At 56.7% G+C, this 27,125-nt stretch overlaps 1 protein-coding gene across 2 annotated transcripts; it reads left to right on the top strand.

The window, feature by feature from the left end:
* The first annotated feature begins 2,352 nt into the window (after nucleotides 1-2,352).
* Nucleotides 2,353-25,859, top strand: RALGDS (ral guanine nucleotide dissociation stimulator). 2 transcript variants are annotated; one of them, XM_086624963.1, is made up of 18 exons: nucleotides 2,353-2,541; nucleotides 19,106-19,216; nucleotides 19,748-19,941; nucleotides 20,335-20,409; nucleotides 20,583-20,776; nucleotides 21,183-21,304; nucleotides 21,462-21,677; nucleotides 21,820-21,923; nucleotides 22,272-22,356; nucleotides 23,063-23,140; nucleotides 23,239-23,325; nucleotides 23,558-23,590; nucleotides 23,822-23,943; nucleotides 24,128-24,223; nucleotides 24,387-24,588; nucleotides 24,807-25,166; nucleotides 25,310-25,424; nucleotides 25,618-25,859. In XM_086624963.1, exons 1-18 carry the CDS (start codon nucleotides 2,353-2,355, stop codon nucleotides 25,791-25,793), a joined length of 2,559 nt encoding a protein of 852 aa, XP_086481089.1. In that variant the 3' UTR covers nucleotides 25,794-25,859. The 2 variants fall into 2 exon arrangements, with proteins under 2 accessions (XP_086481089.1, XP_086481090.1); XM_086624964.1 differs by having other exon boundaries at nucleotides 19,745-19,941.
* The last annotated feature ends 1,266 nt before the right edge of the window (nucleotides 25,860-27,125 follow it).

The raw sequence follows: 27,125 nt of genomic DNA, 5'->3' as shown, positions 1-27,125 counted from the left end.
TGACCCCGCTTTGAGTGTTTTGCTTTTCAGACCCAGAAGGTTCCCAAGAGAGGAGAAAGGAAACTGGCTGGCTATTTTTAAACCCTCGCAGTTGCCTTCCTGTCTTATATTATTTATTATCCATTATCAGAAGTGTTTCTCCCCTGAAACCATCTTTAGCGGTCAACTGAGGGACCGGTGAAAATTGCCCATCAAAATTGCATCTTTTCGTAGAGGTCGAACAAAGCTGGAGGGTTTTGAAGGGTTTTGCCAACTGAAAATGAGTAGTGCTGTTCTTTATTCTTTGTGCTCGAGCAGTGCCAAGCAATTCCAGTGGTGGGCCATGATTACGCTGCTGTAAGAGATAAACACCAAAGAAAAGCACAATCTTCTTCCCAAAAACCCTACAGCCCAGAGCAGTGACGATTTCCACTAGAGAGCCGGGCGCTGCCTCCGATTTCTGCATGTACTGAGTGAAACGATGCACACGACTGATCTCATTTCATAGCCCACCTCGCAGTACCGCGCGGTTTCCGCGTGACGTGCCCGCATCGTGCGGAGCATCGTCACATCCTTTCTGCCACGGAGAAAGCTCCGCTGACCTGACCGGCACCGCGGGGCAACTCGGGCAGGGATGAGGGCTGCGGCTCTGTGCCTGGGCAGCGTTAAAATCCACCTTGTCCCCAGGAGAACATCCCGAAGGTGCAGGGCTGCCTTGAGCAGCACAAGACCCTGGTGCAGGGGTTGGGCTCCCTTTCCCAGGAAGTTCCCTTGACCCTCTGCAGCTCCAGATAAGCAGGACAATAGCCTACATTGTCCTCGCTCGTCCTTCTGCCTGGTAAACTTTCAAGTTTGAAGTGTTATCATTGCATCCCTGGCAGCTTTGTTAATCCTTTCCTGCCTGGGCAGGAGCTGCTGGTGCCCTCGGCAGAGCTGGACACGTGAGCCTCGGCTCCGTGTTCTCATTGGAAATAAAGCCGCAGGGCTTGGAAGGCTCTGGGAGGCTGATGTTATTTCAGCTGTGCAGGGAGCTGAGGTCTAAAAGTCTGGGTTTTGGTGGTGTCAGCAGCAACTGCCCGCACCCTGTGATAGAGTTTATCAGCAGCGTGTCAGGAGGGAAGGGGAAGAGCCAGGGGAGGGTGAGAGCACGCTGTGCTCGCAGGGGGATGATGAATGACAAACAGTTTTGCCTGTTTCTCTTTGCCTCTGAAAACAAAAGTACGTTTCAGGGTTTCCAATTATGTCTTGGAGGCTCAGAGCCTCTATAAGCGACATCTGCAGCCTTGCTGTCCCCTGGGTCCCTTTCTCTTTCCCCGAGTCCCTGCTGGGCCGAGTGCAGGTGCCCTGGTCCCTGCTCCCCTCTCTGCCTGCACTTCGGGGGCCTGGCAGGGGGAAGGGGGTCAGTATCTGCTCCCGGCACTGACTTCGCTGCGGGGCCTCGGTCACATCCCTTCATCTCCCCAGGGGATGCTTCCTGCCACCCCCACCGTGACCGCGTCACCCCCTAAAGTCCAGCTGTGGCGAGTGAAGGGCTCTGAACACACCCAGTGCTGTTGGCAGGGACTGAGCTCATGTGATGAGATAAAACTCGCTCTTAATATTAATGCACTTGAATTTAATACTTTTGGGGGAGGGGTGTTTAATACTTTTTCTTTGGGTGGTGATGTGTTTACCCCAGACCAGGGTGCTGTACGAACACCTGGTGCCACAAGGAATCCTCCTCCAGAACCGCTGTCTCCTGTACATCTTCGCTCTCTCCCACCCCAGTTAGACCCCCGGTGCTCACCCCTCGGGCTCCGGCGAGCGTCGCCCACCCCGGTGCCCCCCCCCCCCCCTCCATCCCCCCGAGCTTCCCTCCTCCTGGCAGCTGCGTGCCCCCGCCACCCGCATCTCCCGCCTCGCGTTTTTGTGGGCTCGGGGATTTTTCAGCGCTCGGCCGCCTTCCCCCGGCTCCGTGCCCCTCCTCCCGCGGGGGCCGGGCCGAGCCGAGCCGGGCCGGCCCCCGAGCGGGCGGAGGCTGCGGGAGGAAATCCAGTGCCTGGATTTGCAGCCTCGCCGGCTCCGTCCCGGCCCCGCGGTGACATCAGGCAGCGCTGCTCGGTGGCGGGGGCGGCTGCGGGCTCCCGGCGCCTGCCCCGCTGCTGCGGGCGCTCCCGCCGCGCCTCCCGGGCCTCTCCGTCGCTTCCCGACCCCGCCGAACCGCCCGCTGCGGCTCTCCCTGTCCGGCGGCTCCGGACCAGCCTTCCCCGGGCATCCATACCCCTTTCCGTGCGGCCGTCCGGGCATCCCTGCCCCCCCCGGCCCCGGTGCGCCTCCCCGGGTATCCCGGGGGCGCTGGCGGAGCGCGGTGCCGGGGATGCGGCGGCGCTGCCCATGGTGAGCCGCCGGCGCGCCCCGCCGCACCATGCCGCCGCGCCCGCCCCCGGCCCCGAGAGGATGTTCGAGGGCTGCCGGCGGGCGCGGAGCCTCTGGGGCGGCGTGAGGCTGGAGGTGGCCGGGGAGAGCAGCCCCGTGGTGCTGCACAGCTTCACCCAGCTCGACCCCGACCTGCCGCCGCTGGAGGTGAGCGAGGGGATGGGGGATGCTTGGGGGGCGTTACTGCTGCCATGAGTTTGGGGGGCTCAGCGCGCTGCAGGGTGGGAGCGGGGGCCCGGCACACACCCCTTTCTAGTTTGGGGTTCTCCGCCTCGCTGGCAGCCTGGCCAAAGCCAGCCTGTAGCTGGGTAAGGGGATGGCTGTGGGCACTCCGCTACACGTAGTGCTGTTTCATTTTATTTAATAAACGGGTGCCCACACTCGGTCTTTTTGCCATGTGTCCCTATGCCATTGACTGGCAGGCAGGCTGCCAGGCTCTGCTAGGAGAAACTAGAGAGATGATCTCCTTCAGGACAAGCAGGGAAGGGGGCAGATTGCTAAAACCGAGGACTTTTAATATTTATTTGAGACTCTGGCTGCTGGAGGCAGGAGTCTGCTCAGATCCGAGCTGCTTGTAGAGACATCAGGCTTGTCCAAACCACAAAAGCGTCCTCTGGGAAGGTTACAGGACTTTGCTGGAGGATGTGAAATATTTGTGCTTCTTTGGATTCAACCTCGGGCAGTTCAGGGCCAAACTGGTCTCCTGGAGGTCTCAGCCCAAGTGGTTTGTTGATGGAAGTTGTGTGTGGAGGCACGCGAAATAATCTGAGTCAGAGCGGTGCCCTTTTTCTTAGTAAGGGATCATCATCTTCTACATGCCAGGAATGTCATTGATTCTGAGCAAATGGCACGTTGGGAGAAGCTCGGGTAGAGGAAGGTTTTGTCGTTCAGAGGTGGTGCTTTCAGGACAGGGTCCAAGCCCTGTGGACTGGTGGTGCAGGGGTTAATATCAGCAAGGGTCAGCAAGTCTGGCTTTGCTGGGATTTAGAGCCAGCTGCAGATGTGCTTCTCTTCTCTGGATGCTGGAGGAGGGTGGCGGAGGGGGGGAATTGCCGCTAAAACCTTGGAGTTACTGTGCAGATACCCAGGGAGGGCAGCCAGCGTTTCAGGGGGTGATGGCTCCTTCTCCTAGCGCTCAACCATCTACCCCATAACCTGTGATGGAAAGTCTTGGTCAGCCATGGACAGGAAGGGATTATCTCAGGCTCCAGCTGTATCAGTTCACCTCCAGCCTGGTGGTAGGGGCTAATCAGCTCTGCCGAGAGTTCATGGAAGCTCCATCCAGCTTATTTTCCCTCCTTTCCCCTCCCTGCTTCTCTCTCCTGAGGGTGGGCGTACTGACATTGTTTGGAGTACATCATCTGGTTCGTGTTATGCCTGGCAGGAAGTCCAGCCTCTCCGGCCCGCCGCGCTCCGGGAGGCCGAGGGGCCGCGCTTTTGGCAGGGAGAGCAAGAGGAGTGGGGAGGAAAAGGGGAAGCGATGGCACATGATGCTCTTACCCCGGGAGAGAGGCTGCCTAGCACACATGAGCCCCCTGCACATGGCTCCGGAGCTCAGGAGAGGATTTGGAAGCATCTTGGGGGATGGGAAAAGTCACTGGGGCTGAGGGCGGCTCTGCACGGTCCCCGCTGGCACGGAGCGAGCCCCCGCTTGCCTGAGCACAGCGGAGAGAGGCGACTGTCCGCCAGACCTCCTCTGAAGTCGTCTTTGCCCAGATTTCTGCTCAGTGCTGTGCATGGGTCTGTGCTGCGGAACAGAGCACAGTCCCGGCATCCGATCGCTTGGGCTTTCCTCCCAGCCCTGAACAACTTGAAGACAAATTCCTCCTTTCTCCGTACCATCCGCTCACAAGCGATGGCAAGAAAAGGCGCATCCCAGAGTGGCGTATGGCAACCCGCTGCCTCCTGAGCAGCTTCGAGATGCTCGGAGAGCTGCTAACGCCTAGTGTGTTCCCATGCGAGGGCCTCCACGTCGTTCCTGTGCCAGGGCCTCCACTTCATTCCTGTGCCAGGGCCTCCACGTTTCTCGCTAAGCCCCGCCGGGCAGGTTGCACTTGTCGGCATTACAGCGCACAACCGGGGAAAGGGAAAAAAAAATAAAAGAGTGTGAGTGTTGTGACAACTGTCCTGGCAGCAGCCTGGTGTGGTTATAGTCCTTGGGTAGAGTTACTCTGCAAGACGCACGCTGGGAGGAGAAGGCAGATTATTTGAATAAGAAAACCCCCCAGAGACCTTCAGTGTTTTTGCAAACCCCCGTTAACAGCCCCGCAGCGCTGCCGCCTCCGCCAAAGGGAGTTGTGCTTCCCGGGCTCGGCGTGTTCCCTGCGCTGGGGCAGAGCTGGTTTCGGTGGAGCTGTGCTGGCTTGTGGGGCAGATAGTCTGGTCCCACAGGGAATAGAGGATCCCTGGAAAGCTGCTGGGCAGGTTGCGGGGAACGCGACTCTCGTTTTCCGCTCCTGGGCTGAGCCCCTGCGGATGTCGGCGGGGCAGACTTTTGCCTGTATCCCGCAGCAACCGTATCCATCGCCCAGGCATCGCTTTGAGCTCCTACTCGACGTCTCATGGCCACGTGTTGCCAAGTGTTTTCGCCGTGATTTTAACCACAGGGAATGGAAAATTTAAACCGACTGTCTCAAGCGAGGGATCGACAGAGCAGCTTTGCAGACCTTTTGCTTTGACCTTTCCAGTTCCAGTCCATCCCAAATCAGCAACGAGTGTCAATCTTGCCTGTGCAGTGGCAGCCACAAAGTGAATTTGGTGGCCCTCCTCCTGGCCCTTGCTGGACAAGCGGGCCACAGATACCCCTGCAGATGACACAGACTGAAACTTTCAGGTGGCTGACTTTGCTGAACCTCTAGACAATGGCTGGGCTGATGAGCTTATCAAAAAAGTTTCTGTCCTTGCTATTCTGGCTCTGTCTTCTGAACAATTAGGAGATTTTCGCTTGCTAAACGCATCCTTGAAAACTTGAAGTGCTCAGCCCGGATGCCTTGGGGGTCAGTGCTTTACAGCCAGGAAAGAGGTGAGGGAGGGGCAAAGAGATCTCTTAAAAGCCATTTTCTTTTAGCTTCCTATGGTGCCTTTGGAAGAAGATCCTTTCCTCCCAGCCTGTTTTCCTCCCCCAGGCACAACCCGATATGCCCCTTGCAATTTGCCAGATGAACATCATCTGTTGGTATTTCTCGGATGGGGACCTACCTTCTGGCTCCCTTCCAGAAAGGTTTGGAGCCGGCGGTGAGGCCAGGAGCGGGCTGAGATGCTGATTGTTGGTGGCTGTGGCAGGGTGGGAATAACAGAGGTGGGAGGGATTTTTTTTTTAATTATTGTTTGATATGGTTAGAGAGAAGTTGGAGAGAGGCTTCTAAATGTGTTTGTATAAGGATCGTGTTACTTTGAAGGCTGCTGTGCTGTGTTTCCATAGGGGTGGGAAACCCTCCGGTACTGGGATCTCGCTGAGGTTTTAGTGGATTTAGTATCAGACTGGCAGCTGTAGAAACTGAAATCTCTGTTTATCCACAGGCTGGATGGGCAAACCACCCCAGGCCACCCCTGCGCCTCGGCTTCACTCCCGGGCTCCCTGCAACAAGGGAGGCAGGAGGTCCCACTTTGCAGCTCGGGGTGCTTCAGGGCCCCTCCAGATCACACTATTGCTCCGCTACATCCATCTGTTTTCTAGTTATCAGTCAGCTGTGACTGCCCCACAACCAGGGCCAAGGCACAGCCTGTTTTTAGGGCCACCTGAGCTCGTCTGGCCATAGGAAGGGCTCCAGCACCAGCAGCTCCTCCATCACCCTTTCTGGCTCTCTAATTGTCAGCCACTCTGTCCCCCGAGGGACGTGTGATTGAAGGAGCAAAGAGCTTATTTAGGTCACTCTAGACCACATTTAAAGGCTGGGCATCCCCTGCTTGTACTTTCTCCAACGCCGTTATCTCCAGAGCTGCCTGGTGATTGGCTTTCAAGCGGACGTGTTCCTTTTATTTAAATATATACTTGTAGCAGGGCTGTTTCAGTTCTCAAGTATTTCTTCATCTCCCACGGACCCAGCAAGAGAAGGGGAAAAAATGCCGTTGCTAAGGAGCAGGATTTGGATACAAAGCTGGCTGAGCTGCTGGCGGGGGGGCCCGGGGGGCTCCAGCACAGCTCATGGTGGGTCAGTTTGTGCGTTGCTTTGGTGGGATGGCACCTGTGGGGTCTGCACGAGGGGGAGGGCAGGATTTGAAGCATCACTTGAGCCTTGGGGAGAAAGTTGAGTTGTAGGACTCGTACCTTCCATAGATTAATTTGCTCATCCCGTGTTGTTAGTGTGTGTGGCGCTGGCTTAGACCTGACGGCAGCATCCGTGGTCTGTCCAAAACATGTGTTGTTTGCCGCGGGGGTCTGTGGGACCTTCATTCTGCAGCGAGAAGCATCTGTAGGCTGAAAGGTGAGGCTGGCGTGAGGGCTCTTACCAGGAGGGACTTGGTGCCCGGGGAGACCTGTTAAAGCATCACACTGAAACCGTATCTCAGCTTCTGGCTGGAGCACACCTGCCTGCGAGAACCAGCAGCAGGGCAAGAATTGAGCTGTTTGGCTACTTCACTTGTCCGTTTGTCTCATTCCTGTCCCCGTGTGAGGACTCACCCGCCCATCACAGCAGCTCCAGCCCTCCTGGCTCACGGAGCTCCAATAAAGATGGGAGCTCCAATAAAGATGTGTTTGGACTTTGCTCCTGAGTCCTTAGGAAAAAGGAGAGCACTGAGCTCCAGCATGGAGTAATCCCGGCCGCTCCCTCTGCCTTGCAGGTCGGCCTTCTGACCAGAGACACGGGGAGGGCATCGGAGCAGGGGCAGGGTGTGAGGGCACTGCACGGTGAGCCTGCCCTGAGCGTGCCACGGGCTAGCAGGGGGGTGGCTTTGCTCACACGGGATCTGGTGTTTGCAGAAGGGCTTTTGTGGATGAGCCTATGGTTCTCTTAACACCTGGGAACAGCTCTCCCAGAGGGCAAAGTCCTTTCCGAAATCTCTGCGTCGTGGGTGATGCCATCTCGGGTGGGCTGCAGTGAGCAAACACCCGTCTCCTTCGGTGCAGTGAAGCGGCAACTTCGCAGCACCTAAAAACGCCGTCTCTGTCCACGTGACTTTGTTTTGGTTTTATGATGTTATGCAAATAATCTCTACAGTCTTTGGTTACCTTCCGGGGCTGCGTTGGTGCAGGTTCTTACAGGGCAGAGCTGTTACGTTAGGTAACCACCACCAGTTTCTCTAACACACCTGAGGGTCGGGAGGTCAGTGGCAGCCAAATGTCAGCGGCGATGAAGCACACGCAGAGGCACGCGCGCGGCCCGTTTCACTTGCATGGCTCGACAGCGGCGAGTTTGTTTTCATTACACAGTTGGTATTTCGGTGAGCCCTGCTGTCAGAAACACGCTGCGACGGGGAAGGGCGTTTTCTGCTGCACAAGTGGGGTGCTGGGTGCCGGTGGGCACAGCTGCCTGGCAAGCCCCTGGGTCGGTGGAGGCAGGGCAGGGAGGGCACCAGCTGCCAGGCACCAGCTGAGTCCTCGGAGTTGACAGGAGGAAAAAAAAGTTGTTTTGGCTTGCAAAACAGAGGAGATTGGGGAGGCGACTCATCGGAGGCAACTTCATCTGGAATGCTGAGGCATTATTTTTAGAGTGGCTTTTCTTTCTGCTAACCGCACTTTAACAAACAGCAGCTGAGCTCAGGGCCCGTGTGGAAACCTGCTTCTCAAAGAGCTCGCTACCCGTCTTCACCAGAACTTCTTTTCATGTGACGGAGCAAAACCGCGCACCCTTCCCCTGCTCTTTGCAGTGGTTGGGTCTCTATGGAGACTCGCAAGCTGAGTGCCTGCCCCAAGGCTCCCGGCTCCAGCCGGCGTTTTCGTTTCGGTAGTACCGTGTTTGGTTTGGGTTCACTTCTTAGGGTTGGAACTAACTTCAGGAAACCATCGTTTAGCCAAGCAGGGCAAAGCAAAGCACGTTGCCCAAGGCTGGCAGGGCCAAAACCCAGCTGTGGGAAGTGGACGAGGATGCTGAAGCGCGCAGCTTCGTGTGGTCAGGGGGTTCGGAACCTCACTTTTCGGTTTTGGCCAAAACCCCAGGGTTTTTGTTCAAAGACACTTGCTCAAAAGGCTCAGCTGGTGGCCTGCTGCTGGTGAGGTCTGGCTCCGTGCATTGGAGTGGCTGTGGAGCCGGTGAGCTGCGGGTGCTGGAGGACGTGACGGGTGTCAACTGGGGCTGATGGTATCACCCCCATTTTTTTTAATGGATATTTGGTCCCAGCAGCAGTTCTGCCAGTCGGGATCTCTTGGCCGGATCCCTGTGCGGAGCAATGCAGCAGCAGTGCCCGTTGCTAGAGACCGTCGCTGTGATGACTGGGTTTCTAGATGACATGGTTTACGAGGTTCAGTCCCGGTTGCGACAGTGAGAACTGGCATTAAGACGGGCCAGGCTGCTCCCTCCCTTGCGGCGCACTGGGGTGACTCAGAGCGTAGCTATGGCTCACACCAGTGTCATAACAAACACTTAATTCCTGAGGTGCTTCTGGAGGGGGTATCCCACAAACCCTGTCTCTCCCAGTTCTCATTCCCACAGATTTCAGCATATTTCTCAGGAAAACTGAGCCCTGGAATGACGGGGCTGTTTGAAGCTTGACCCATCTTAGTCCAGGCAAGGTCAAAGGAAAGGAGCGAGGGAAGGAAGGTGGGCACCTCTGCCCTCTTCGCACTGATGCTGCCTGTGGTCATTGTGCACATCAGCTTTTTGGGTATCCCAGGGTTTGTCCCCCAAAACCAGTTTAAATGGGAGGGCAAACTGCAGGGATGCTCACCTGCGGCTGGTGATCCCAAGGGATGAGCAGGGCAGGGTGGCAGGAACAGACAAGTCAGGGTAGGAGCGTGCCTGGACTGGATCACCAAAGTGCCATGGCCAGGAGGAAGAGGCTTCCTTGGGTGGTGTTTTACCTGCCATGAGAGAGCTCCAGTAATGCGAGAGAATGTTTGGCTGAAAATGCCTGCGGTGACCCAGTGCTGGGTTGAAATCCTGATGCCCGGTGTCCCTGAGCAGATGCAGGTGTGCTGCTGCAGATGCTGGTATGCCTTCGTCAGCAGAGACCGCTGGAAAAGGGCTGTGTCTTAAGCGGCGGGAGAAAACACGGTCCCAAAAATCTCTGCTGAATTGGGGTGGGATGGAAAGTGGAGCAACTCTGCAAGAAGCTGCCTGCTCTCTCCCTGCCACCCCCGGGGTCTGGCGAACAGCCGACGGAGGGTGGGCTGCCTGCAGGTCCTGCTCTGGCTGATGCACGGACCACAGCAGGACCTGCACCAAGTGAATTCATCCCACCACCCTGGCTGCCCGTGCCCTGCCTGGACACCCGTGTTCCTCGTACCACAGCCGCTCTCCACCCTCTGGATGTGCAGATCCGGCACACCCAGCTCTCAGGGCAGGGCTCGGGTCCAAACCTCGCTGCTTGGGCTCCCAGCGTGCATGTTCAGGCACTTGACAACAGCTGGAGTTTTAGATTATTTTTTATTTTCTGGTTGTTTTCTCCCCAAAGGTGCCAATTAAACTTAAGCTCTCAGTTGCTTCAGCTGTGGAAATCAGACTTAGTTGATGGAGCATCCTGACTGCAGACCCCCCAGGTGTCGGCATGTTGACTCCTGCCCCTGTATTTGCTTATGTAGCACCTACTGCCTTGTTGACACCTGTTTAAGTAACACTCCGGAAGGTGAGATTCTCTTGATTACAAAGCAAAAGTGCTTGCTCTTCCCCTTTCCAGCTTCCCACAGGCACCCCAGGGAGGGGAACAAGTAGAGGGGGAGCCATCCAAGAGGAAAATCTCTGCTGGATCAGCCAGCCGCAGCCCTTCCCCGGAGCAAAGGGGATGGCCTGAGACTTGGAGCTGGGATGCGGTGGGACACGCCAGGGCTGCGGGTGTCAGGAGGAGGCTGGGACGAGCCGGAGCTCCGCGCGGGGCAGCCCGGGAAGTGATCCGGCAGCAAATGGAGCCGTCCTACGTCATCCTGGCCGGAGTGGGAGTCGGGCGCGAGGGGCACGGCCGGAGAACAAAGGCTTGCGTTTATTCCTCCCGTCCTTTCGCCAGCAGCCCCTCGCTGGCTCCCTGCACTGGATTGTTCCTGCATTTTCTCTGCTTCAGCTGTTTACTGGGTCACCCTGATGCGGATACACACACAAAGAGCGAGCCATCCGCCGGGGCCCCTCCTGCACTGCCGGCACCGCCAGCCCCTCTCCGGCCCCGAGGAGCACAGTGGCGGCATTGAACCGGGCTGGGAGCGTGCCCGAGCCTGCCCTGCTCCGGGGTCAGGGTGGGCCGGGGGCATCCGGAGCCCCCTGGGCATCCTCCTCTGCACAGGCTGGGGCGATGGCGTTCTAGGGAGGGGGGCCCAAGGGGTCTGGGCTTGTCAGCGTTGCCCACGCTTCAATCGCACCGGCTTTAACGGAGGGAGCGTAAGTTGACGTAAGGCAGCGTAAACACATGGGTGGACACATTTATCTCACGAGGGCTTGTTTTGGTTCAGCTTATCTGAGCTAAGGATGTGTCTGAGCTAAATTGAAACTAAGCTCGTTCAAATTGAAAGGAAGGGTGATGGTGCAGTTACCGTAAGCCACACTGCAGCTGGACGGGGCTGTGGCTTTCGGACAGCCCCGGGTTTGGCCACCCCAATCTGTGCAGCTTCAAAATTACAGAAAGATAGGACTCGGCTTTCTTCTTCCTTCTGCAAGCTACAGCACTGGCAGCCATTTACAGCTTATCCAGGCTGCTCAGGAATGGTGTGTGCAGAAACTCCCTGGGAACGTCGGCGTGGGGCCAGTGGGATGGTTCTGCATGGCATGAGGGGCCAAAAGCCGCCTCCTGGGTCTGGGCTGATGGTTTTATGCCCAGAAGTTGTGGGAGCCATGACCATTGCTTTGCCCTTTCTGCGTATCTCACGTGCCTTGCTCGTGCCGCAGGCGTGTGCCCGGCTGCGAGCTTTGTTCGGGTGGGTCATGTACATGCTGGGGGCGAGGGGGAGGTTTGACAAAAGAAGCTGGGTTTCGAGCAGCTGATACTTCTTAGAATTAATTTTTTGGCTCTCTGGACTGGTACCTGGGCCGTGAGCAGGAGAATATTTATTCAAGATTCTCTGAGAACGTAAAGACTTGACTTTTGGGGTAGATGAACTCAGTAGTTCGCAGATGCTGATACATACAAAGGACAAGGATTGCCCTGGAATTGCAACAATGAACAAGTCTGTGTGTTCTGGTTAACACATGTTAAGATATAACTGACATTTCAGAAGTGGTCATACCAACTGGTTCGAAGGTACGTCAGCTCCGAATGCCAACCTAATCGCCATCCCCTTCCAAATTCACATGGCAGTTCTTGCTGCTGCAGAAACAACACGCTTGGTGCAAAAGCGCCGTGTTTCAGCAGTGGGATCGATAGAGCCACGGTGCAGCAGGGAGGATTGGGCTGTAGCCTCTCCGGGACACACACCCTGCTCTTCCCATTTGAACAAGGCACCGTAGAGCTGTCGTGTTGCATGTGACTCACAGGTGCTACTGTACACACACTAAAAAACAATCAATTTTTGAACTTGTTTCTGTTACGTTTTTTGCAGACTTTTCTGTTCCATCTCGGTGAAATACAGACCTTTGTTCCGAGCTGAAATGACTTACTGTGAGACACTCAGTCTTCATTTACTTTTACAGAGCAACGTGTATTAATTTTTTATACACCAGTTTTCACCAGTCATATTCTGGTTTCACTTCCAGTAATTACCCTCGGGGCTCTAGGCGAGCTCGTAGCGGAGCGATCGCTCTGTAAGCGCCGGCCAGCTGCGTCCCTCGTGTGCGAGCCTGGCTGCGTAGGCGTTGGCGCGGAGCAGGGATGCTGCCGAAACGCACGCCGAAGCGAGCACGAACGCAAAGCCAAGGACTGTGGAGCAAGAGCTCGAACTGCTGTGTCGGCGGGATCTTTTTTCCATCCGCTTAGAGAGGAAGCAGAACCTGCTGCACTCAGTTTTCTTCTAACCATCAGCAGCCTGCAAAGGGAGCCCAGCCCAGCACGTCCCCTGGTAGGAAACACGAGGGAGGTCCTGTTTGGTGGTGCTTTCACACAGGGTGCAGATGTTTAAGTGGAGGTGCTGGTGGTCTTCTGTACTCCTGGGTGTAGGTTTGGAGTTAAGCAGTCATCCTTGGCACTGCTGGCTGCAGATGGAGTTTGCGTTTTCCCTGGGCAGCCCTCCTGGTAAGGCTGGTTCCCCAGTGCCTGCATCACTCCCTGCATCAGGGGCCTGATCCTGCTTCCCTGGAGGCTAGGGGGGATGGAGTGGACATGGAACGTCTTTGCAGATCTTTGACTCTTGATTTCCAGACCATAAAAAGAGCAAAAAAGTTTCTATGTGTGGAAAGGCTCTTAGTTTTCTTTAAAAGCAAAACAAAAGCGAATGGGGGAGGAATCCTGTGTATCTGCTCTGTCTCGTTTCTGGACCCGAGCGCTGAGCTCCTAATCCTCGCTCCAGCCACTGACTCACTGCCTGCGAGTCACAAGATGCCTTTGTAACCGATCCACCAGCCGCTGCTTTCTCTTCTTCCTAAGCTGCAGGGATGGAGAAGGCAGCCTTCGAATATTGTCTCTAACCCCTCTGGGTTGCGGGCATGGGATTAGACCTGCTGTCAGTCTTGGGCAGCCCCAGACCCCAGAGGAGGAGGTGTAAAATCCCCATGAGAGGCAGATACAGTATATGACGTGTGTATATATACGGACCGATAGATTTGTGCCCCCTCCCTCCACCTCCTCCCGCTCCCCGGGAGCGCGTGGCACTGGGTGATGCACGGCCCTGGGGCTGTTCGCTGCAGGCTCTGGATGCAGCTTTCACTGCTGAAACACCTGAAGCAGAGCAGAAACAGAGCTCAAGGTGTCAGGAAAGCAGAGCCCAGCAGCTGATGGGGTGAGAACAGGCTCTCAGCTGTCACCACTGTCTGGGTGTCTTGGCAAAAACACCCCCTTTTCATAGTGGGTTTACATTTAGCTTCTGGCCCTTTTTCTGTTCTTTTTCTGTTTCCCTCTTTGTTGTTATGTTTGGGCTGTTGGAATTGGTCCTGGTGTGAGGTGGCTCCAAGCAGGCAGGAAGGGAAGGCAGGGAGCGTTGAAAACCCAAAGGAATCGTGTCCATCTGCCTAACACCTCTACCCGGGGGGCAGTGCCCAGGGCAGGGGCCAGTGCAGCCGAGCCGCAGCGGGGGACTCCAGCTTCGTCAGCAGCAACAGGAACGTGGCTCCGGGAGAAAGGGGACAGCGGGAGATCAACTTGCCCAAGGCCAGCGTTGGCTGGGGAGAACCATTGTACTCCAGTGCCACTACGGTCATCACTGGGATGGTGTCTGGGAGCAAGGGTGCTCCTGGCCTCAATGGAGCTGCTAATCCAAAGCACATGCCATGGGTCACCGGGATAGGCAGGCACCGGCACGGCACGACTTTCCTTTCCCCGAACACGGGGGATATTCAGCAGCTTCCTTGCCAGCTTTGGGTAGTCTCTGTAGCCTTCCTGAGCGTGGCTGGGGGAAGGAAACTGCTGATGGGCGTGAGGAGCAGACGGGGACAATCCCAACTGGCAAAGCTGTGGGGAAACATCTACCACAGGGCATTTTGCCTGGAAGTCCCCGCGAGGAAGGGTGTTGTGCTACGTGTGCTTATTTTGGATGGGTAGGACGGAGGGTACTTCTGCTTTTGCGGTCGTTATCTTTGGCTCCCGGAACTGCAGTTGTTTTCCTTTCACTAGATGGGGGCGGCTTTTTTCCTATTTCGTATTTTTTTCGTATTTCGTACACTCTGGTTTACATAAGAGGCCCCAAAGTCGCTGCTGTTCGTTACATGGGTTCAGGATTTGGTCCCAAGAGTGAAACGGGAGTTAACTCGGGGCTTGTGTCAGCCGTGGAGGACGTAGTCCTTGGTGGAGCCGTTTCCTTTCGTTTCTGTAAAGGCCTATTTGCTGTTGCCGGTGGAAAGATTCTCAGAAGGGCCTGGGGATTGTAAAGACCAAACCTCTACTTTCTGTTTCTAGCTGTACCAGCTTTCATCAAGTCCTTTTGAAATTGCATAAACACGGAGCTTCAGCAAGAAGCTCCTGGCAATGTCTCTGAGGCTCAGCTCTGCCTTTTCTTGTCCCTTTAGCCAGTGAGACTGTTATTTCCCAACAGGCACAGGTTCCCAGCTTCCCATGGGCAGGGTTAGCATCTGCTTCTCTCTTGCGGCTGGTAGCAGCAGTATTTGGAAACCACGGTGCAAAGAAACTCTCAGTGATACCTGTCTGTAGAACAGGCATTTCGCGTAGCCGAGCTGAAAGGGAGCAGAGTAACACGAACATCTTGATCTTTAAACCAGCTGTTGTCCAGGGAGCATCAGTAAAAGCACTTTAAGCAGTTTTGCCTCTTCCACGTGTGCTGAAATTAATACCTTTTTCCAATAACAGTTCGTTATTTTGTGTCTTTGGAGGCCAGCGCGCTAACCCAGGGGCACGTGGGACCAGAGCTCATAAGACCTGGTAATTGTTGGATAATTGTCCGTGTGTAATGTGCAGGGATGCTGTCACGCTCACGCTTAATCCTGTACTTTGCTCCTGTTTTACTAAAACCACCTTTTTGACTGATCTCAAACACTTTCTAAAATGCAGATCCCTAGCCAGTATTTTGCTTTGCTGTTTGGCTTTTGCATTTTCCCCTCCCTCCAGCCGATGAGAAGAGCCGAAGGCAGGTTCCCTGCGGCTCCCTGCCTGGCTCCTGCCAGGGTCCCTCACACCACAGCCCTTCCTCCAGGCTTGCAAACCCTGGCAACGTCTTAGAGCTCGTTATTAAACCTCTGTGTGAAGACGTGGGGTTTGACGCCGTGCCATGTACTAGAACATTCACCGGGGAGCAGAAGAGTTTCTTGCACGGAGCAGGAATTCCTCCCCGGTGTAGTCACCAGTGCTTTGAACTGTGGATGGGGAGCTGCTGTTGCTCCCGCAGCCTGGGGCTATCCGCAGTTGGAAGAGGCAGTCTCTAAAACCAGGCAAGCCATCTGGTGCAGACCTCCAGCTTCATATTTCAAGGGATGAACTCCTGCGGAGTTCACTTACGGCTGCTTTTGCAAAAGCCTCTGAGTCTGCAGAATTGGGCGGCTGATACCCCTAAGTTAAACATGTGGTTTTTCCCTGTGCCCCTCCATCGAGAGGCCCTTTTCCTGCTCTATGGAGAGGAGCAGGATTGCACACTGAGCTGGAGAAATCATGGTCAAATGTTCATTTTCTAGGTCTTCCCTTTTTTGGCGCCCATCTCGAAATGCGTTGGATCTCGCTTTGTGGGGTGCTGAGTCCCTTCCGTGTGAGTTTGGTGGAAGGTTCAAACGCTGTAACCATCCACGTACTCAAAATTAGTGCTTTCACGGAAGGGCTTTTCCGAATCTTGTTGCAGCCATTTAAAGCGCTCTCTGGGCCTTTTGGATGCATCATCCACAGCGATGCAGTCAGCGGAAGGGACTGTTCACTGTACCTGTGCCGTGCTGCAGTGCTCCGTGATTCAGGTTGAACCACTGATGAAGGAGGGTTTGCACGTGGGTGCTGGGCTGTGGTTGTGCCAGCTGAGGCCCGACTCGCATTCCCTTCAGTTGTGAGAGGGCAGAAAAATCCAGCAGATGTGTAGGGCAGGCAGTAGGGAGCAGTAGTGGTTGCAGTAATATTTACCAGCACTTGTGTGTCAGAGCTCTTTAGAGACCATTTTGAAGACATTCATCTTTGGTTGACTTGCTGGAAATGCTGGTGTGAGTGCCAGGCTTAGGATTGCAGCGTTCTTGGTGGCCAGCACACACACAAGCCACAGGTCAAGGTTTTGTGTCCGTCCCAGCCCTGCTCCCACCCCGTGTCTCCTCATCTGCAATGGGAGAAACGTGCTTTTGATGCAGGTGGTAGAGTGGGACTTCACTGGCTCCGTCCCGCTGCTGCTTTTTGCTTCGTTGGTTTTTAACCAACACGTGCGGAATGCACAATCAGCATCTTGGAGAACCAGCGGTAGGAAAGAGGAAGCTCACGCAGAATATAAATAGCCAAATTTTAAAATGTACCAGTGTAGCAGCTCGCCTGGCTCTTGGCATGAGCCTGGCTGAAGACCGCTTGGAAGCTGTGTACTTCGTGTGTGGTTTGCAAAGGGGGAACTTTGGGGGATACTGCACTAGTCAGCAAGACAAAAAATGAATGAATCTGACAGTCTTGAGTATGGGAAGGAAATGAAATTTGCTTCTACGCACATCAAAACTGGGTGTATCTTCTGCACGTGACATGAAATACAGAGTGCAAACCCCTGCGCAGTTACAGCAATATTTTCCACTGTAGTTGCACAGCAGCTGCCAATGATTCATGGATTGATCCTGGGACATTTTGTGCTCCCATGTGATTTGATTTCTTTATTCATTTAATTGCATCTCAACAAGCATTTGATTTTTCTTGATATTTGTGTCCGGGGTTTACAACTGCCCGGCCAAATCTCTTTTCTGGGCTGGACTGTACAGGGGTCTGGTCCTGCTGGGCCCAGAACTTTTCTCCAGACCAAAGTCAGCGTAACAGGAAAATACGCAGGGTAGTGCTGATGTGCAGGTCGGGTGATAAAGATCAGGAGAGAGCCCAGGAGAGCTGATGTGAAGCACGGTTGGTAGCAATCTCCTTTCTCTATCGCTGCCCCTTGGGCAATGGACTCGTGCGCTCAAGAGGCATCTACTGCTGTCACTTCTGGAGGATGGCACATAGCTGTGGGCACCAGGGTCTGATGGTCTCTGTGGACAAACATGGAAGAGTTCCCACATTTTTTCTTTCTTTTTGTTGGAAACAGCATCTACAGGTGAAAGGAAGACAACTTGGCTGACTTGGGCTCAAGTTCGGTAGCATCACTGTAGGTGGCTGATCTAGAGGGGATGTGAGGCTCTCCCGTGGTCGTGCCAGTCCCCCCAATTCCCTGCTAAGGCGTCTCTGCTTGTGGGGTCGGGTCTGCTTGCAAGTGTCTGAAAGGACATCTGTCTGTCCGCTGCCTTGTGCGAGTGCTGTCAGTGTTGATCTGGAACCCAGTGAATCCTGGGAAAGACTTCTGATGTTCACAGCACAGCCAAAGTTAGGAGCCACACAACTGCTCGAGCTTCAGCAAACCAAACCCCTCCATAGCCTGGTGTGAAGGTTGGACACAAAGTGAGGGAGAAGTTCAGTAACTCTGCCCAGGGGGATTCTCTGGCTTTGCTCGTTACAACCATGAACAAGAGGCTTTTTAAAGTTTTCCCCTTGCTCTTTGAGCTGCTGTGGTTCCCTGCCTCGACTCCGTGCTAATAACAAGCACTTGATGTGAGCGAGGTGTGATAACAGCACGGTGACCACTACTCCGATGGTGATGCTAAAGGACGGTGGTTACAGAGCGTTAGGTGCACGTTCCATACGTCACTTCGGGGTCTCTCAAGATGTACAGCGTTGTCAGAAGCCAGGGCCCTGGGTATGGCCCTTCCCTTGCTCATGGGGAGCGGTTCTGCATGAGGATTTTTTGCAGGGAGCAGCGGCACTCCTGGGTCGCTCCATCCTGGGTCGCCCCATGGCATCTTCTTCCCCAGCAAGCCCCGCGTTGTTGCCATTGCTCAGTGCTGCAGAGAGGCAGATGGCAGGGGAAGCCGTGGGCTGGCTCTGGCCCCTGGCTAGTGGTGTGTTACACGGGGAGCACTTGTCCCTGAGCCCCTGCGTGTGGTCACCTCCCTCTGCTCACCGGCTAACTGCTTCTTTTCTCCATCTGCTGAGCAGTGGGGTTTGCTGCCTTACACCGTGTCCCACCATTTGGCATGGGGAATGGAGGGCGGGGGGAGATCCCCGCAGTGTTTAAAAGGATCTGAATAAATCCTCTTAAGAGAGGCACTGACTCAGCAGAGTGTGTGAGAGAGGAGGAGGAGGGAACTGAATTATCCTTGTGGAGCCGGAGCCACCACTGAGCCTCACGCTGGCACATGGGGCTGGGGGAGCTGGGGCAGGCGTGTGCCTGGGGACCCACCCCAAGGAGCATCCCCTTTCCTCACCAGACTGGAGATGGTCTCCATCTCCCCAGAGCAGAAACGTGAGCCTCATAGCTGGGCCAGAGGTGCCTGTCCCCAGGGGTGCAGGGACGTGTCCCAGCTGTGCCCGAGCCCATCCCAGTGCTGCTCCCCGAGGTTTTCCCCCAGCTCTGAGCTCCCCCGTGGGTTTCTGCCTCGTGTGTATGGCCGGCGCTGCCAAAGCTCGCGGGCGCCTTGGTGTCGTGGTTCATATTTACTGCCGAAGGTGTGCCGAGGTGCCAGTTCCCACAGGAGCGGGTTACTGGGATTAGGGAACGGCGCAGGCATGGGAAGGGGGAGGCAGCCAGGGCCGGGTGCAGGGGGCTGCTGCCACCTGCCCCCCTCGCTGCCTGGCGAGGGGTCCCCGCTCTGCCCAGCACCCAGCACAGACCGAGAGCAGCTTCCCAAAGTCTTGGCTCTGCCTGTGCACGGGCTCAGCTGGGCGCTGGGTCAAGGTGGCCAGGAAGCCTGGTGTCACCTGGCTTGCATTTCTGGGCAGGAAAGGGAGACCCTCGCAGCCTGCCAGCTGTTGCCTTTGGCTCGCTCAGATGCCTTGTACAAGCCCACAAGAGCATCTCTGCCACGCTTTGCCCTTCTTATCTCACGGTGTGTCTTGTCCTCCCGTGCAGAGCTCCACACAGGAGATCGGAGAAGAGCTGGAGGATGGTGTGATCTACAGCATATCGCTCCGGAAAGTGCAGCTCCATCACACGGCCAACAAAGGGCAGCGGTGGCTGGGGGTAAGCTGGGGGCTCCGCCAGCCTCCTAACACAGGGTGTTTTCAGATGTTTCCATGTTAGAGAAATGGTGACCTGATGTCAGGGCTTGGCAGGATCAATACCAGCCCATGTCTTGCCCTCTTCTTGCTCCCCCTGTCCAAGGGGCTCCTTCCAAGCCTTATCTGGGAATCGTGTTTATTTGAGGGCATGGGAGCACCCGCAGGCCTCTGCCCTGCAGCAGGGGGCACAGGGGAAACAATCCGAACCCCATTTTGCAAAACAGGGCAACCCGGGTTTGCATCTAGATTTGCATCTAGGCCTTTCCTGGGATTTCCCAAACGCTCAAGTCTTCTCAGCTGAGTTGCTGGTATTTGGTGTCAGAGGAGACCCAGCTTCCCTTTCCCCAGGCCCACCACGAGAGCCCCAGGCACTGCAGGGGGTCCGTGATCACAGCCTAGACCCAAAAGCAGCTTGGGAAGCTGACGAGACTAGATTGTGCTTGCACGTGTCTGTCTTCATCCAGCCCACTGACTTCTGCTCTTGTCCCAGCAGTTTGAGAATGAGTCAGCCTTAAACCTCTACGAGACGTGTAAGGTGAGGACAATAAAAGCTGGGACCTTGGAGAAGCTGGTGGAGTACCTGGTCTCAGCCTTCAAGGGCAATGACTCCACCTATGTCACCATCTTCCTGTGCACTTACCGGGCCTTTGCCACCACCAAGCAAGTGCTGGACCTGCTGCTTAACAGGTGAGGCTGCCGTGAGCCCCAAAACGCAGCTAGGGGTGGAGGAGAAGGTCCCTTGATCAGGAGAGCCCTGGCATCTTATGCTGTCATGCCTTGGAGGGCTGATGGGCTTCGCTCAACCCCATCAGCATGAAAGTTTTGGGGCAGGGAGGACACAACTTCCCAGTGAGCTGAAGCCCTCCCAGCTGGTACCCTGCTGCGGGGTGGCCAGTGCTGGCTGCTTGACTCTTCCCGTAACGCAGGGGTCATGGCAGACTGAGGTGGGGAACAGGACAGTGCATGAGAGGGGTACCCTGACCCCCTGGCAGAGCTGGGGGTGATGTGGAGGGGAAAGAGGCAGCACTGAGACACAGCTGAGTCCAGGATGCTTATTGCCTCCTCGCTGTGCCCCACCAGGTATGGCAAACTCCATGTGCAGGCGAACGGGGACCATGCCAGGCACGCTGTGGATGAGAGGATGGAGCTGAAGAAGTAAGTCTGACTGCGCGGTGGGTGAGCAAGATGGGTGGTGGCTCTGGTGATAGCTCTTTGGTTCTCGTACAAAGGCATGTGTTGTCCCGGGGGTGCTCATGGGGGTGCGCACGGGTTTCTCCAGGCACCCGCTTCTCACGCAGGCTTGCCTGTGTTTCCCCGCTTCTCCGCAGCACCATCTCCTCCATCCTGGGTGCCTGGCTGGACCAGTACTCGGAGGACTTCCGCAAGCCCCCGGACTTCACCTGCCTCAAACAGCTCATCTCCTACGTGCGCCACAACATCCCCGGCTCGGACCTGGAGCGCCGAGCCCGCATCCTGCTGGCCCAGTTCCAGCAGCAAGAGCAGAGTGAGTCCGAGGCGGAAGGTGAGGTCCTTTCCCTGCTTGTGGGGGGTCGTTTGGGGCTACAAATGGAGAGAGTGTGTCTGGTTGGCATCAAGGGTCTCCAAAACCTCGGGTCGTGCCACATGCCTGAACCCTCATAAACCCTTCCTCTACTTCCATGGAGGTGCACCGGAAAGCTAATCCGACTGAACCAGAAGTGGGATTTCTAAGTGGATTAGCTAATCTGCCTTTAATCCTCTGTGGACACTTGGGTCTGTGTTTAAAATGACTGTCCTTTTATCTGAGCCTCGTTTCTCAAGGTGTGAAGCCAGACGGGAATTAAGAGCCCGGGAGGTGGGATGTGGGTGTCCGCAGGGGCTGGCGGGGTCAGCGTGGGCCCTGGCTCGTGGCAGCACTGCGGTGCTCAGCTTAGCGCCGTCTCTTGTAGCTGTGGACCACGGCGGCTGCACCTTCCAGCTGGTGGAGGAGAACGGGGTCGGGGAAGGGAAGCCGGATTTCCTCTCCTTCTCCCCAGAGATGGTGGCAGAACAGTTCACGCTGATGGATGCTGTGAGTATTCATTCAGCTGCCGGGTTGATGGTGCTCTGCCCATCTGCTACCTGCTACTCTGGGCACAGGCCTGTCTCTTCCCTTCCACCCTTTCTTCCTGGCCTGTTCCCTTCCCAGGGATCCCAAAGAGACCCGTCTCCATCCCTTTATCTTCCAGGAGCTGTTTAAGAAAGTGGTGCCTTACCACTGCCTGGGCTGCATCTGGTCCCAGCGAGACAAGAAGGGCAAAGAGCACCTGGCGCCCACCATCCGTGCCACCGTCTCGCAGTTCAATAGCGTGGCCAACTGCGTCATTGCCACGTGTCTCGGAGACCGGTCCCTGAAGCCGCAGCAGAGGGCAAAAGTGGTGGAGCGGTGGATCGAAGTGGCTCGGGTAGGGGAGCTCGCCATTCCACTCGCCATCCTGCTCGCCTCCCACCCTGGCCCGAGGGCTGAGGTTTTGCAGTGTGTGAATCCCAGCAGATCCCTGGGCTTTCCTTAATGCTGAGTCCTGTCCTCTCCTTGTTTGCCCCCAGGAGTGCCGCATCCTGAAGAACTTCTCCTCCCTCCGAGCCATCCTCTCAGCTCTGCAGTGCAACGCCGTTCACCGGCTGAAGAAGACCTGGGACGAGGTCCTACGGTAAGCAGTGCCTGCTGTGGGCTCCTGTGATTGCAGAGAGGTTTCACGGGGGAGGTTGTCCTGTGGCTGTGGCCCTGGAATGTGTAAATGGGATCATCTCAGCTCCAGCATTGCCTCTTGGAGTGTGCCCAAAACCCGGGGACCAGCGTAAGGTGTCAGGGACCTAAGGAGGGCGAGGAAATAAAAGCACCGTCACCTCCTCCTCCTTCCCATGTGAAACACCCCGGAATAGCCCCCAAACAGCAAGTGAGCGTCGCGGGGGTCCTTTGGGTGAGCAGAAGAGAGCCCAAGGAGGAGACCCCAGGGTGGCACCATTGCTGACTTCCCCCCGTGTTTCTCCCTGAGCAGGGAGAGCTTCCGCACTTTCCATGAGCTCTCCGAGATCTTCTCCGACGAGAACAACCACTCGCTGAGCCGGGAGCTTCTCATCAAGGTATGGGGAAGTGGCACTCGTGTCGCCCTGTCTCTGGCAGGGAGCTCGGGCTGATGCTGGCAGAAGTTTCCACAATGTTCCAGCCACCTGGCTAAAGCCCTGGCAGCGCTGCCAGGGTTGCAGGCGTAGGTGCAGGCAGGGTCTGCTGAGTCTGAGGAGCAGCCAGGAGTTTTGGAATGGGCTGGGCTTTCTACTTCTCCACCCAAAAGCCATTGTTGCCTGAAGCTTGCAGAGCAATTCAGCAAGCAGAGATAAGCAGTGGGGTGGGATCCAGTGCACCAGGTGACAGCTTCTCCCCAGAGGCAGCTGCATTTTAACAGCCGGGTGCAAAGTCCTCTTGATTTCAGATGGGGTTTTAGGGTTCATGAAAGGCTGCAGCAAAAATGTCCTTCTTCCCCGTGGAGCTTCTCCACAGCTCCCCAACCCAGCTCCAGTTTGGGGGCTCGGGGGACACGAAATGTTAAAGGGAGCAAAACATCCCATGGAGGAGCTGTTTAGACAGAGCTGGAAACGGGAGCAGCAGTTCTTGTTCACGAAGCCTCTCCTCCCTATGAGCTGCGAAAAAGCTCAGCTGTGATTTCTTCCTCTTCCCCTCATCACTCTTTCCCTCTACAAGGAAAGTTGTACCAATAAAAGCCGGAGGAATTTTAGCTCATCCATTAGCGCAGTTTCCCCACGCTGATCCCCACTTCTCCCCACCATCCAGGAGGGCACGTCCAAATTCGCCACCTTGGAGATCAACCCGAAGAGGGCTCAGAAGCGGCAGCAGCAGCAGCGGGAGATGGTGAGTCCGGCACGGCCGCCCCATGCCCCCTCCCCGGCGGCTTCCCCAGGCTGGTCCCAGCGCCCTGCTGACCCCACTGTCCCTTGCTGTCCCCGCAGGGCGTGATGCAAGGCACCATTCCCTACCTTGGCACCTTCCTCACAGACCTGGTGATGCTCGACACTGCCATGAAGGATTTCCTGGACGTATGTACCTCCCATGTCTATCCTCCTCTTCCTCTCCTTCCTTCACACAGCCGCCTCAGAGCCTGGGCTGATAAATGGAGGAGTTGGTCCCCCACGTGTCCTGTACTGGACACTGCACCCTGTGTGTCCTGTATCCAACACTGCATCCTGTGTGTCTGTACCTGACACTGCACCCTGTGCATCCTATATGTTCTGTCTGCTCCACACTGACATTTGGCTCTTTTTTTCCCAGGGTGGGCTGATCAACTTTGAGAAGAGAAGAAAGGTGAGAACTTTGTCCTGGCAGCAGCAGAGCAGGGTGACTTGGTGCAAGCCCAGGCTGTGCCAGTCACTTTGGGGTTAATCCTTCTCCTTTTTTGCCGTCATGTTCTTCATTTTTGGGGAGGGGGATTCTGGTTCTTCATATCTGTCTCTGTGTGTGGGGCTGGGCTGTTTGTGGAGGAGGCTGGGGCTGGCAAACAGATCTGGTCTCATGGCCTCCATTTGTTTGCTCCAGGAGTTTGAAGTCATCGCCCAGATCAAGCTGCTTCAGTCAGCCTGCAACAACTACAGCTTCAGGCAGGAGGACCAGTTCGTGGACTGGTTCCACAGCCTGGAGCGGCTCAGTGAGGCCGAGAGGTGAGCGTGAGTGGGGTTTGGGACCGTGCTGCTGCCGGGGCATCGGGAGGTCCCACTGCTTGTCTCCAGCAGCCGAGCTGCCCCGAGCTCTGCTCCCGGCTCTGCCTCCCTCGCCCTGCCGACACGGTGCTCGCCGCGGCCGTGGCGGCACAGAGAGCTCCAACCCTCGTCTCTCCCCTCCCAGCTACGGGCTGTCGTGTGAGATCGAGCCGCTGTCGGAGTCAGCCAGCAACACGTTGAAGGCGAAGAAAAACACGGGCATCATCAAGCGATGGAGCGAGTGAGTCCGCTCGTCCCCAGCGGGATGCGGAGGGAGGTGGGGGCCGGCTCAGGGCAGCTCCGGCTGAGCATTGCAGGGTGCTGGGCTGGGGCAGCTGCTGTCCCACCAGCAAACGCACCCTCACGCTGCTCGATTCTCACCTGCTCCATGTCTCTCCTGGCAGCCGGCAGCCACCGAGCACTGAGCCCTGTGCCAGTGGCAGCTCCCACTCGAAATCCTTCGACCAGCTGAAGTGTGGGCAGTACCTGTGCAGCGGGGATGCCACCGACTCCGTGAGCGTCACCTCTGCCGGCTCCAGCAGCTCTGACGTGGAGGAGATCAACATCAGCTTCATCCCCGAGTCCCCCGACTGCCAGGAGAAGAAGGTATGGGGCAGCTCACGGGGTCTGGACCTCTGGAGGCTGGTGCAGCCATTGTGCGGGGTCTGCCCCAGCACTGGGGCTGTGGGGAGTGGGTGGGGGTCCCAGGGGCTGGTTCTGACCCGCTGGGGCTAGGGAGGCCCCTGCCCTTGGCTGCTCCGGCAGCATGGCAGGACTCTTGCGCCTCCGGCAGCTGTAGTCTTGTCGGTCCCCCATTGTCACAGGTCAGTGAGATCCCTCTGGCCTCCCTGCCCCAGCGCTGGTACGCCCCGTCTGTGGCCGATGGAGAAGCTAAAACCACTGTGTCCTCCGCATCCCCTCTCCTCCCTGCCCTCCAGTTCTGGGAATCCACCTCCCTCTCCTCCCTGGACACGTCGGGCATCGGCTCGGGCTCCAGCAGTGCCTCGTCCTCTTCCGTCTCCTCCACGCCGGTGACGGCCTCCCGCACCCACAAACGCTCCGTCTCCGGCATCTCCAGCTACTCCTCCCTCTCGCTGCCCCTCTACAACCAGCAGGTTGACGACTGCTGCATCATCCGCGTCAGCCTGGCTGTGGACAACGGCAACATGTACAAGAGCATCCTGGTTAGTACAGGGCACCCGCGGTGACGCCGGGGACGGTTGACTTGCCCCGCTCAGATGCAGACATGGCCCGTTTTGGGAGGAGATGGTGGTGGAAGCCTTTTAGGGTTTTGCATCCCTGGGTTAATAATGCTCTGTGCTCACAGGTGACGAGCCAGGATAAGACCCCGGTCGTTATTCGCAAGGCCATGGCCAAACACAACTTGGATGGGGACCGGCCTGAAGACTATGAGCTTGTTCAGATCATCTCAGAGGAGAGAGGTGTGTGCTGGGGCGCGGGGGGCTTTCCTGGGGGCTGCGTCCCTGGCCGGCCACACAGCTCTGCAGCCTGGGCAGTACCGGGTCGGAGCTGGGCTGGGAGGTGACAGCAGAGGGGTCCCAGGAGCCAGGGACAAGTCTCAGCCACTCTCAGGGAAAGGGTGCCCAACTGATCCCCATCCTCGGTCACTTTCAGAGCTGAAGATCCCGGACAACGCCAACGTCTTCTACGCCATGAACTCTGCCGCCAACTACGACTTCGTGCTGAAGAAGCGAGGCTTCTCCAAGGGGGTGAAGATCAAGCACGGCTCCAGCTCCACCCTGCCCAGGATGAAGCAAAAAGGCCTGAAGATCGCCAAAGGCATCTTCTAGCCTCAGCCCCACTGCCACCCATCACCGACGGGGCCTTGGGGGCAGGCAGCTCCGAGCTCAGCTGTGGCCGGGCCCTGTGCCAGCTGGCACGGCGAGAGGAGCGACCCTCGCCCGCGGGGGACGGCCGCGCATCTCCCTCCCGCGCCGAGAGCCAGGGTGCTTCGGCAACCGGTGTCGGCCTCCGCCTCTCTCTGCACAAGCTCCCGTTTCAATCAGGTCTTTTTTTCTACACAGGAAGGCAGCAGGGGGGATAGCTCTATTTTCTTTTGCTTTTATTTTTATTTTTTTAACCTTCCACGGTGCGACACTAGTCCAGCCGCCGGCCAGCCCAGAGCTGGAGCCCGCCTCTGCCGTAGGTGCCTTGTGTCCGAGCGAGCCGGGGAGCGGAGACTCGCAGAGGGGCCGTTTGCAAGGAGCGGAGCACGAGCCGCCACCCCGGGGCTGCAAAGCCTCCCGCAGGGTGGATGCTCTCCTTCCTGCCTTTCCTGGCATTGTTTTACCTCCACGTCCTTCCTCCCTGGGATAACTGGCATCGCCACCGCTGCACATCTCTGCCTGTCCTTCCCTTGGGAGGAGCCGTGGGCGCCCCGGGTTGGGAGGCAAGCTGGAAAGGATGCAGCCCCGCACTGGTGCTCGGAGCCCCGTGGAGGAGAGCTGTGTCCGTGCCGTGATGGAGCGGGCGCCTCGTGCTCGACAACTGGAAGTCTGCAAGGTCTCGCTCCCCTCCCCGATCCAGCGCATCCTCCGGCCGGACTTTGACAGCCCACCTTCAAACTTGCACCAAAGATCAAACGCCAGTGTCTCTTCTACCGGCGGGGGAAGCTTTGCGCTGTGCCCCCAGCGCTGCCAGCCTAGCGAGGAGGAGGAGGAGGAGGAGGAGGAGTTTCTGTCCGAACTTGTGTAAATAGAGACCTTGGGTCTGTGCAGGTGGGCAAGGAACCGGAGAGCTCAGGGTGCTCTGGGTGCCCCGGCTGCCACTGCCTGACCTGCAGAAAGTGCCACTCACCTTGGGCTTTAACGGGACTTTTTCAAACAGTGACCTTGGGAGAAGCAGCAATGAGACTTTTTTTGTACAAAACAAAAAAGTTTACTGATTTTTTTTTTTTTTTTGGCAATATTTATTGGTTGTAAATAGAAGAGACGAACTTGTACATTTTACTAATCCAGCCTCCCCCTGCCCCACAGCCCAGTCCCTCTCCTTTCCCCACCCTGGTATTTAAAGCTGCTGGGAGGGATGTTGGCAGCAGCATCGCTTTGCCGTGCTCGTGGGGCACAGGCCCTGCTGGCCATCCCCTCCCTTCTTTCTCTACCACTAGTCGTTCGAGCAGGGGC

The sequence above is a fragment of the Tauraco erythrolophus genome, chromosome 22 (genome assembly GCF_009769465.1).
Source record: "Tauraco erythrolophus isolate bTauEry1 chromosome 22, bTauEry1.pri, whole genome shotgun sequence".
Taxonomy (NCBI): domain Eukaryota; kingdom Metazoa; phylum Chordata; class Aves; order Musophagiformes; family Musophagidae; genus Tauraco; species Tauraco erythrolophus.
Note: the sequence above shows the minus strand (reverse complement) of the source record. Positions and strands in the feature narration are given on the sequence as shown.

What these genes read in the sequence shown, in the direction of transcription:
- RALGDS (XM_086624964.1), top strand. Translation starts at nt 2,353, where the DNA reads ATGGTGAGCCGCCGGCGCGCCCCGCCGCACCATGCCGCCGCGCCCGCC. An exon ending in CCATGAAGGATTTCCTGGAC is followed by an intron (nt 23,326 to 23,557) that starts GTATGTACCTCC and finishes TTTTTTTCCCAG; the next exon opens with GGTGGGCTGATCAACTTTGA. An exon ending in ACTTTGAGAAGAGAAGAAAG is followed by an intron (nt 23,591 to 23,821) that starts GTGAGAACTTTG and finishes TGTTTGCTCCAG; the next exon opens with GAGTTTGAAGTCATCGCCCA.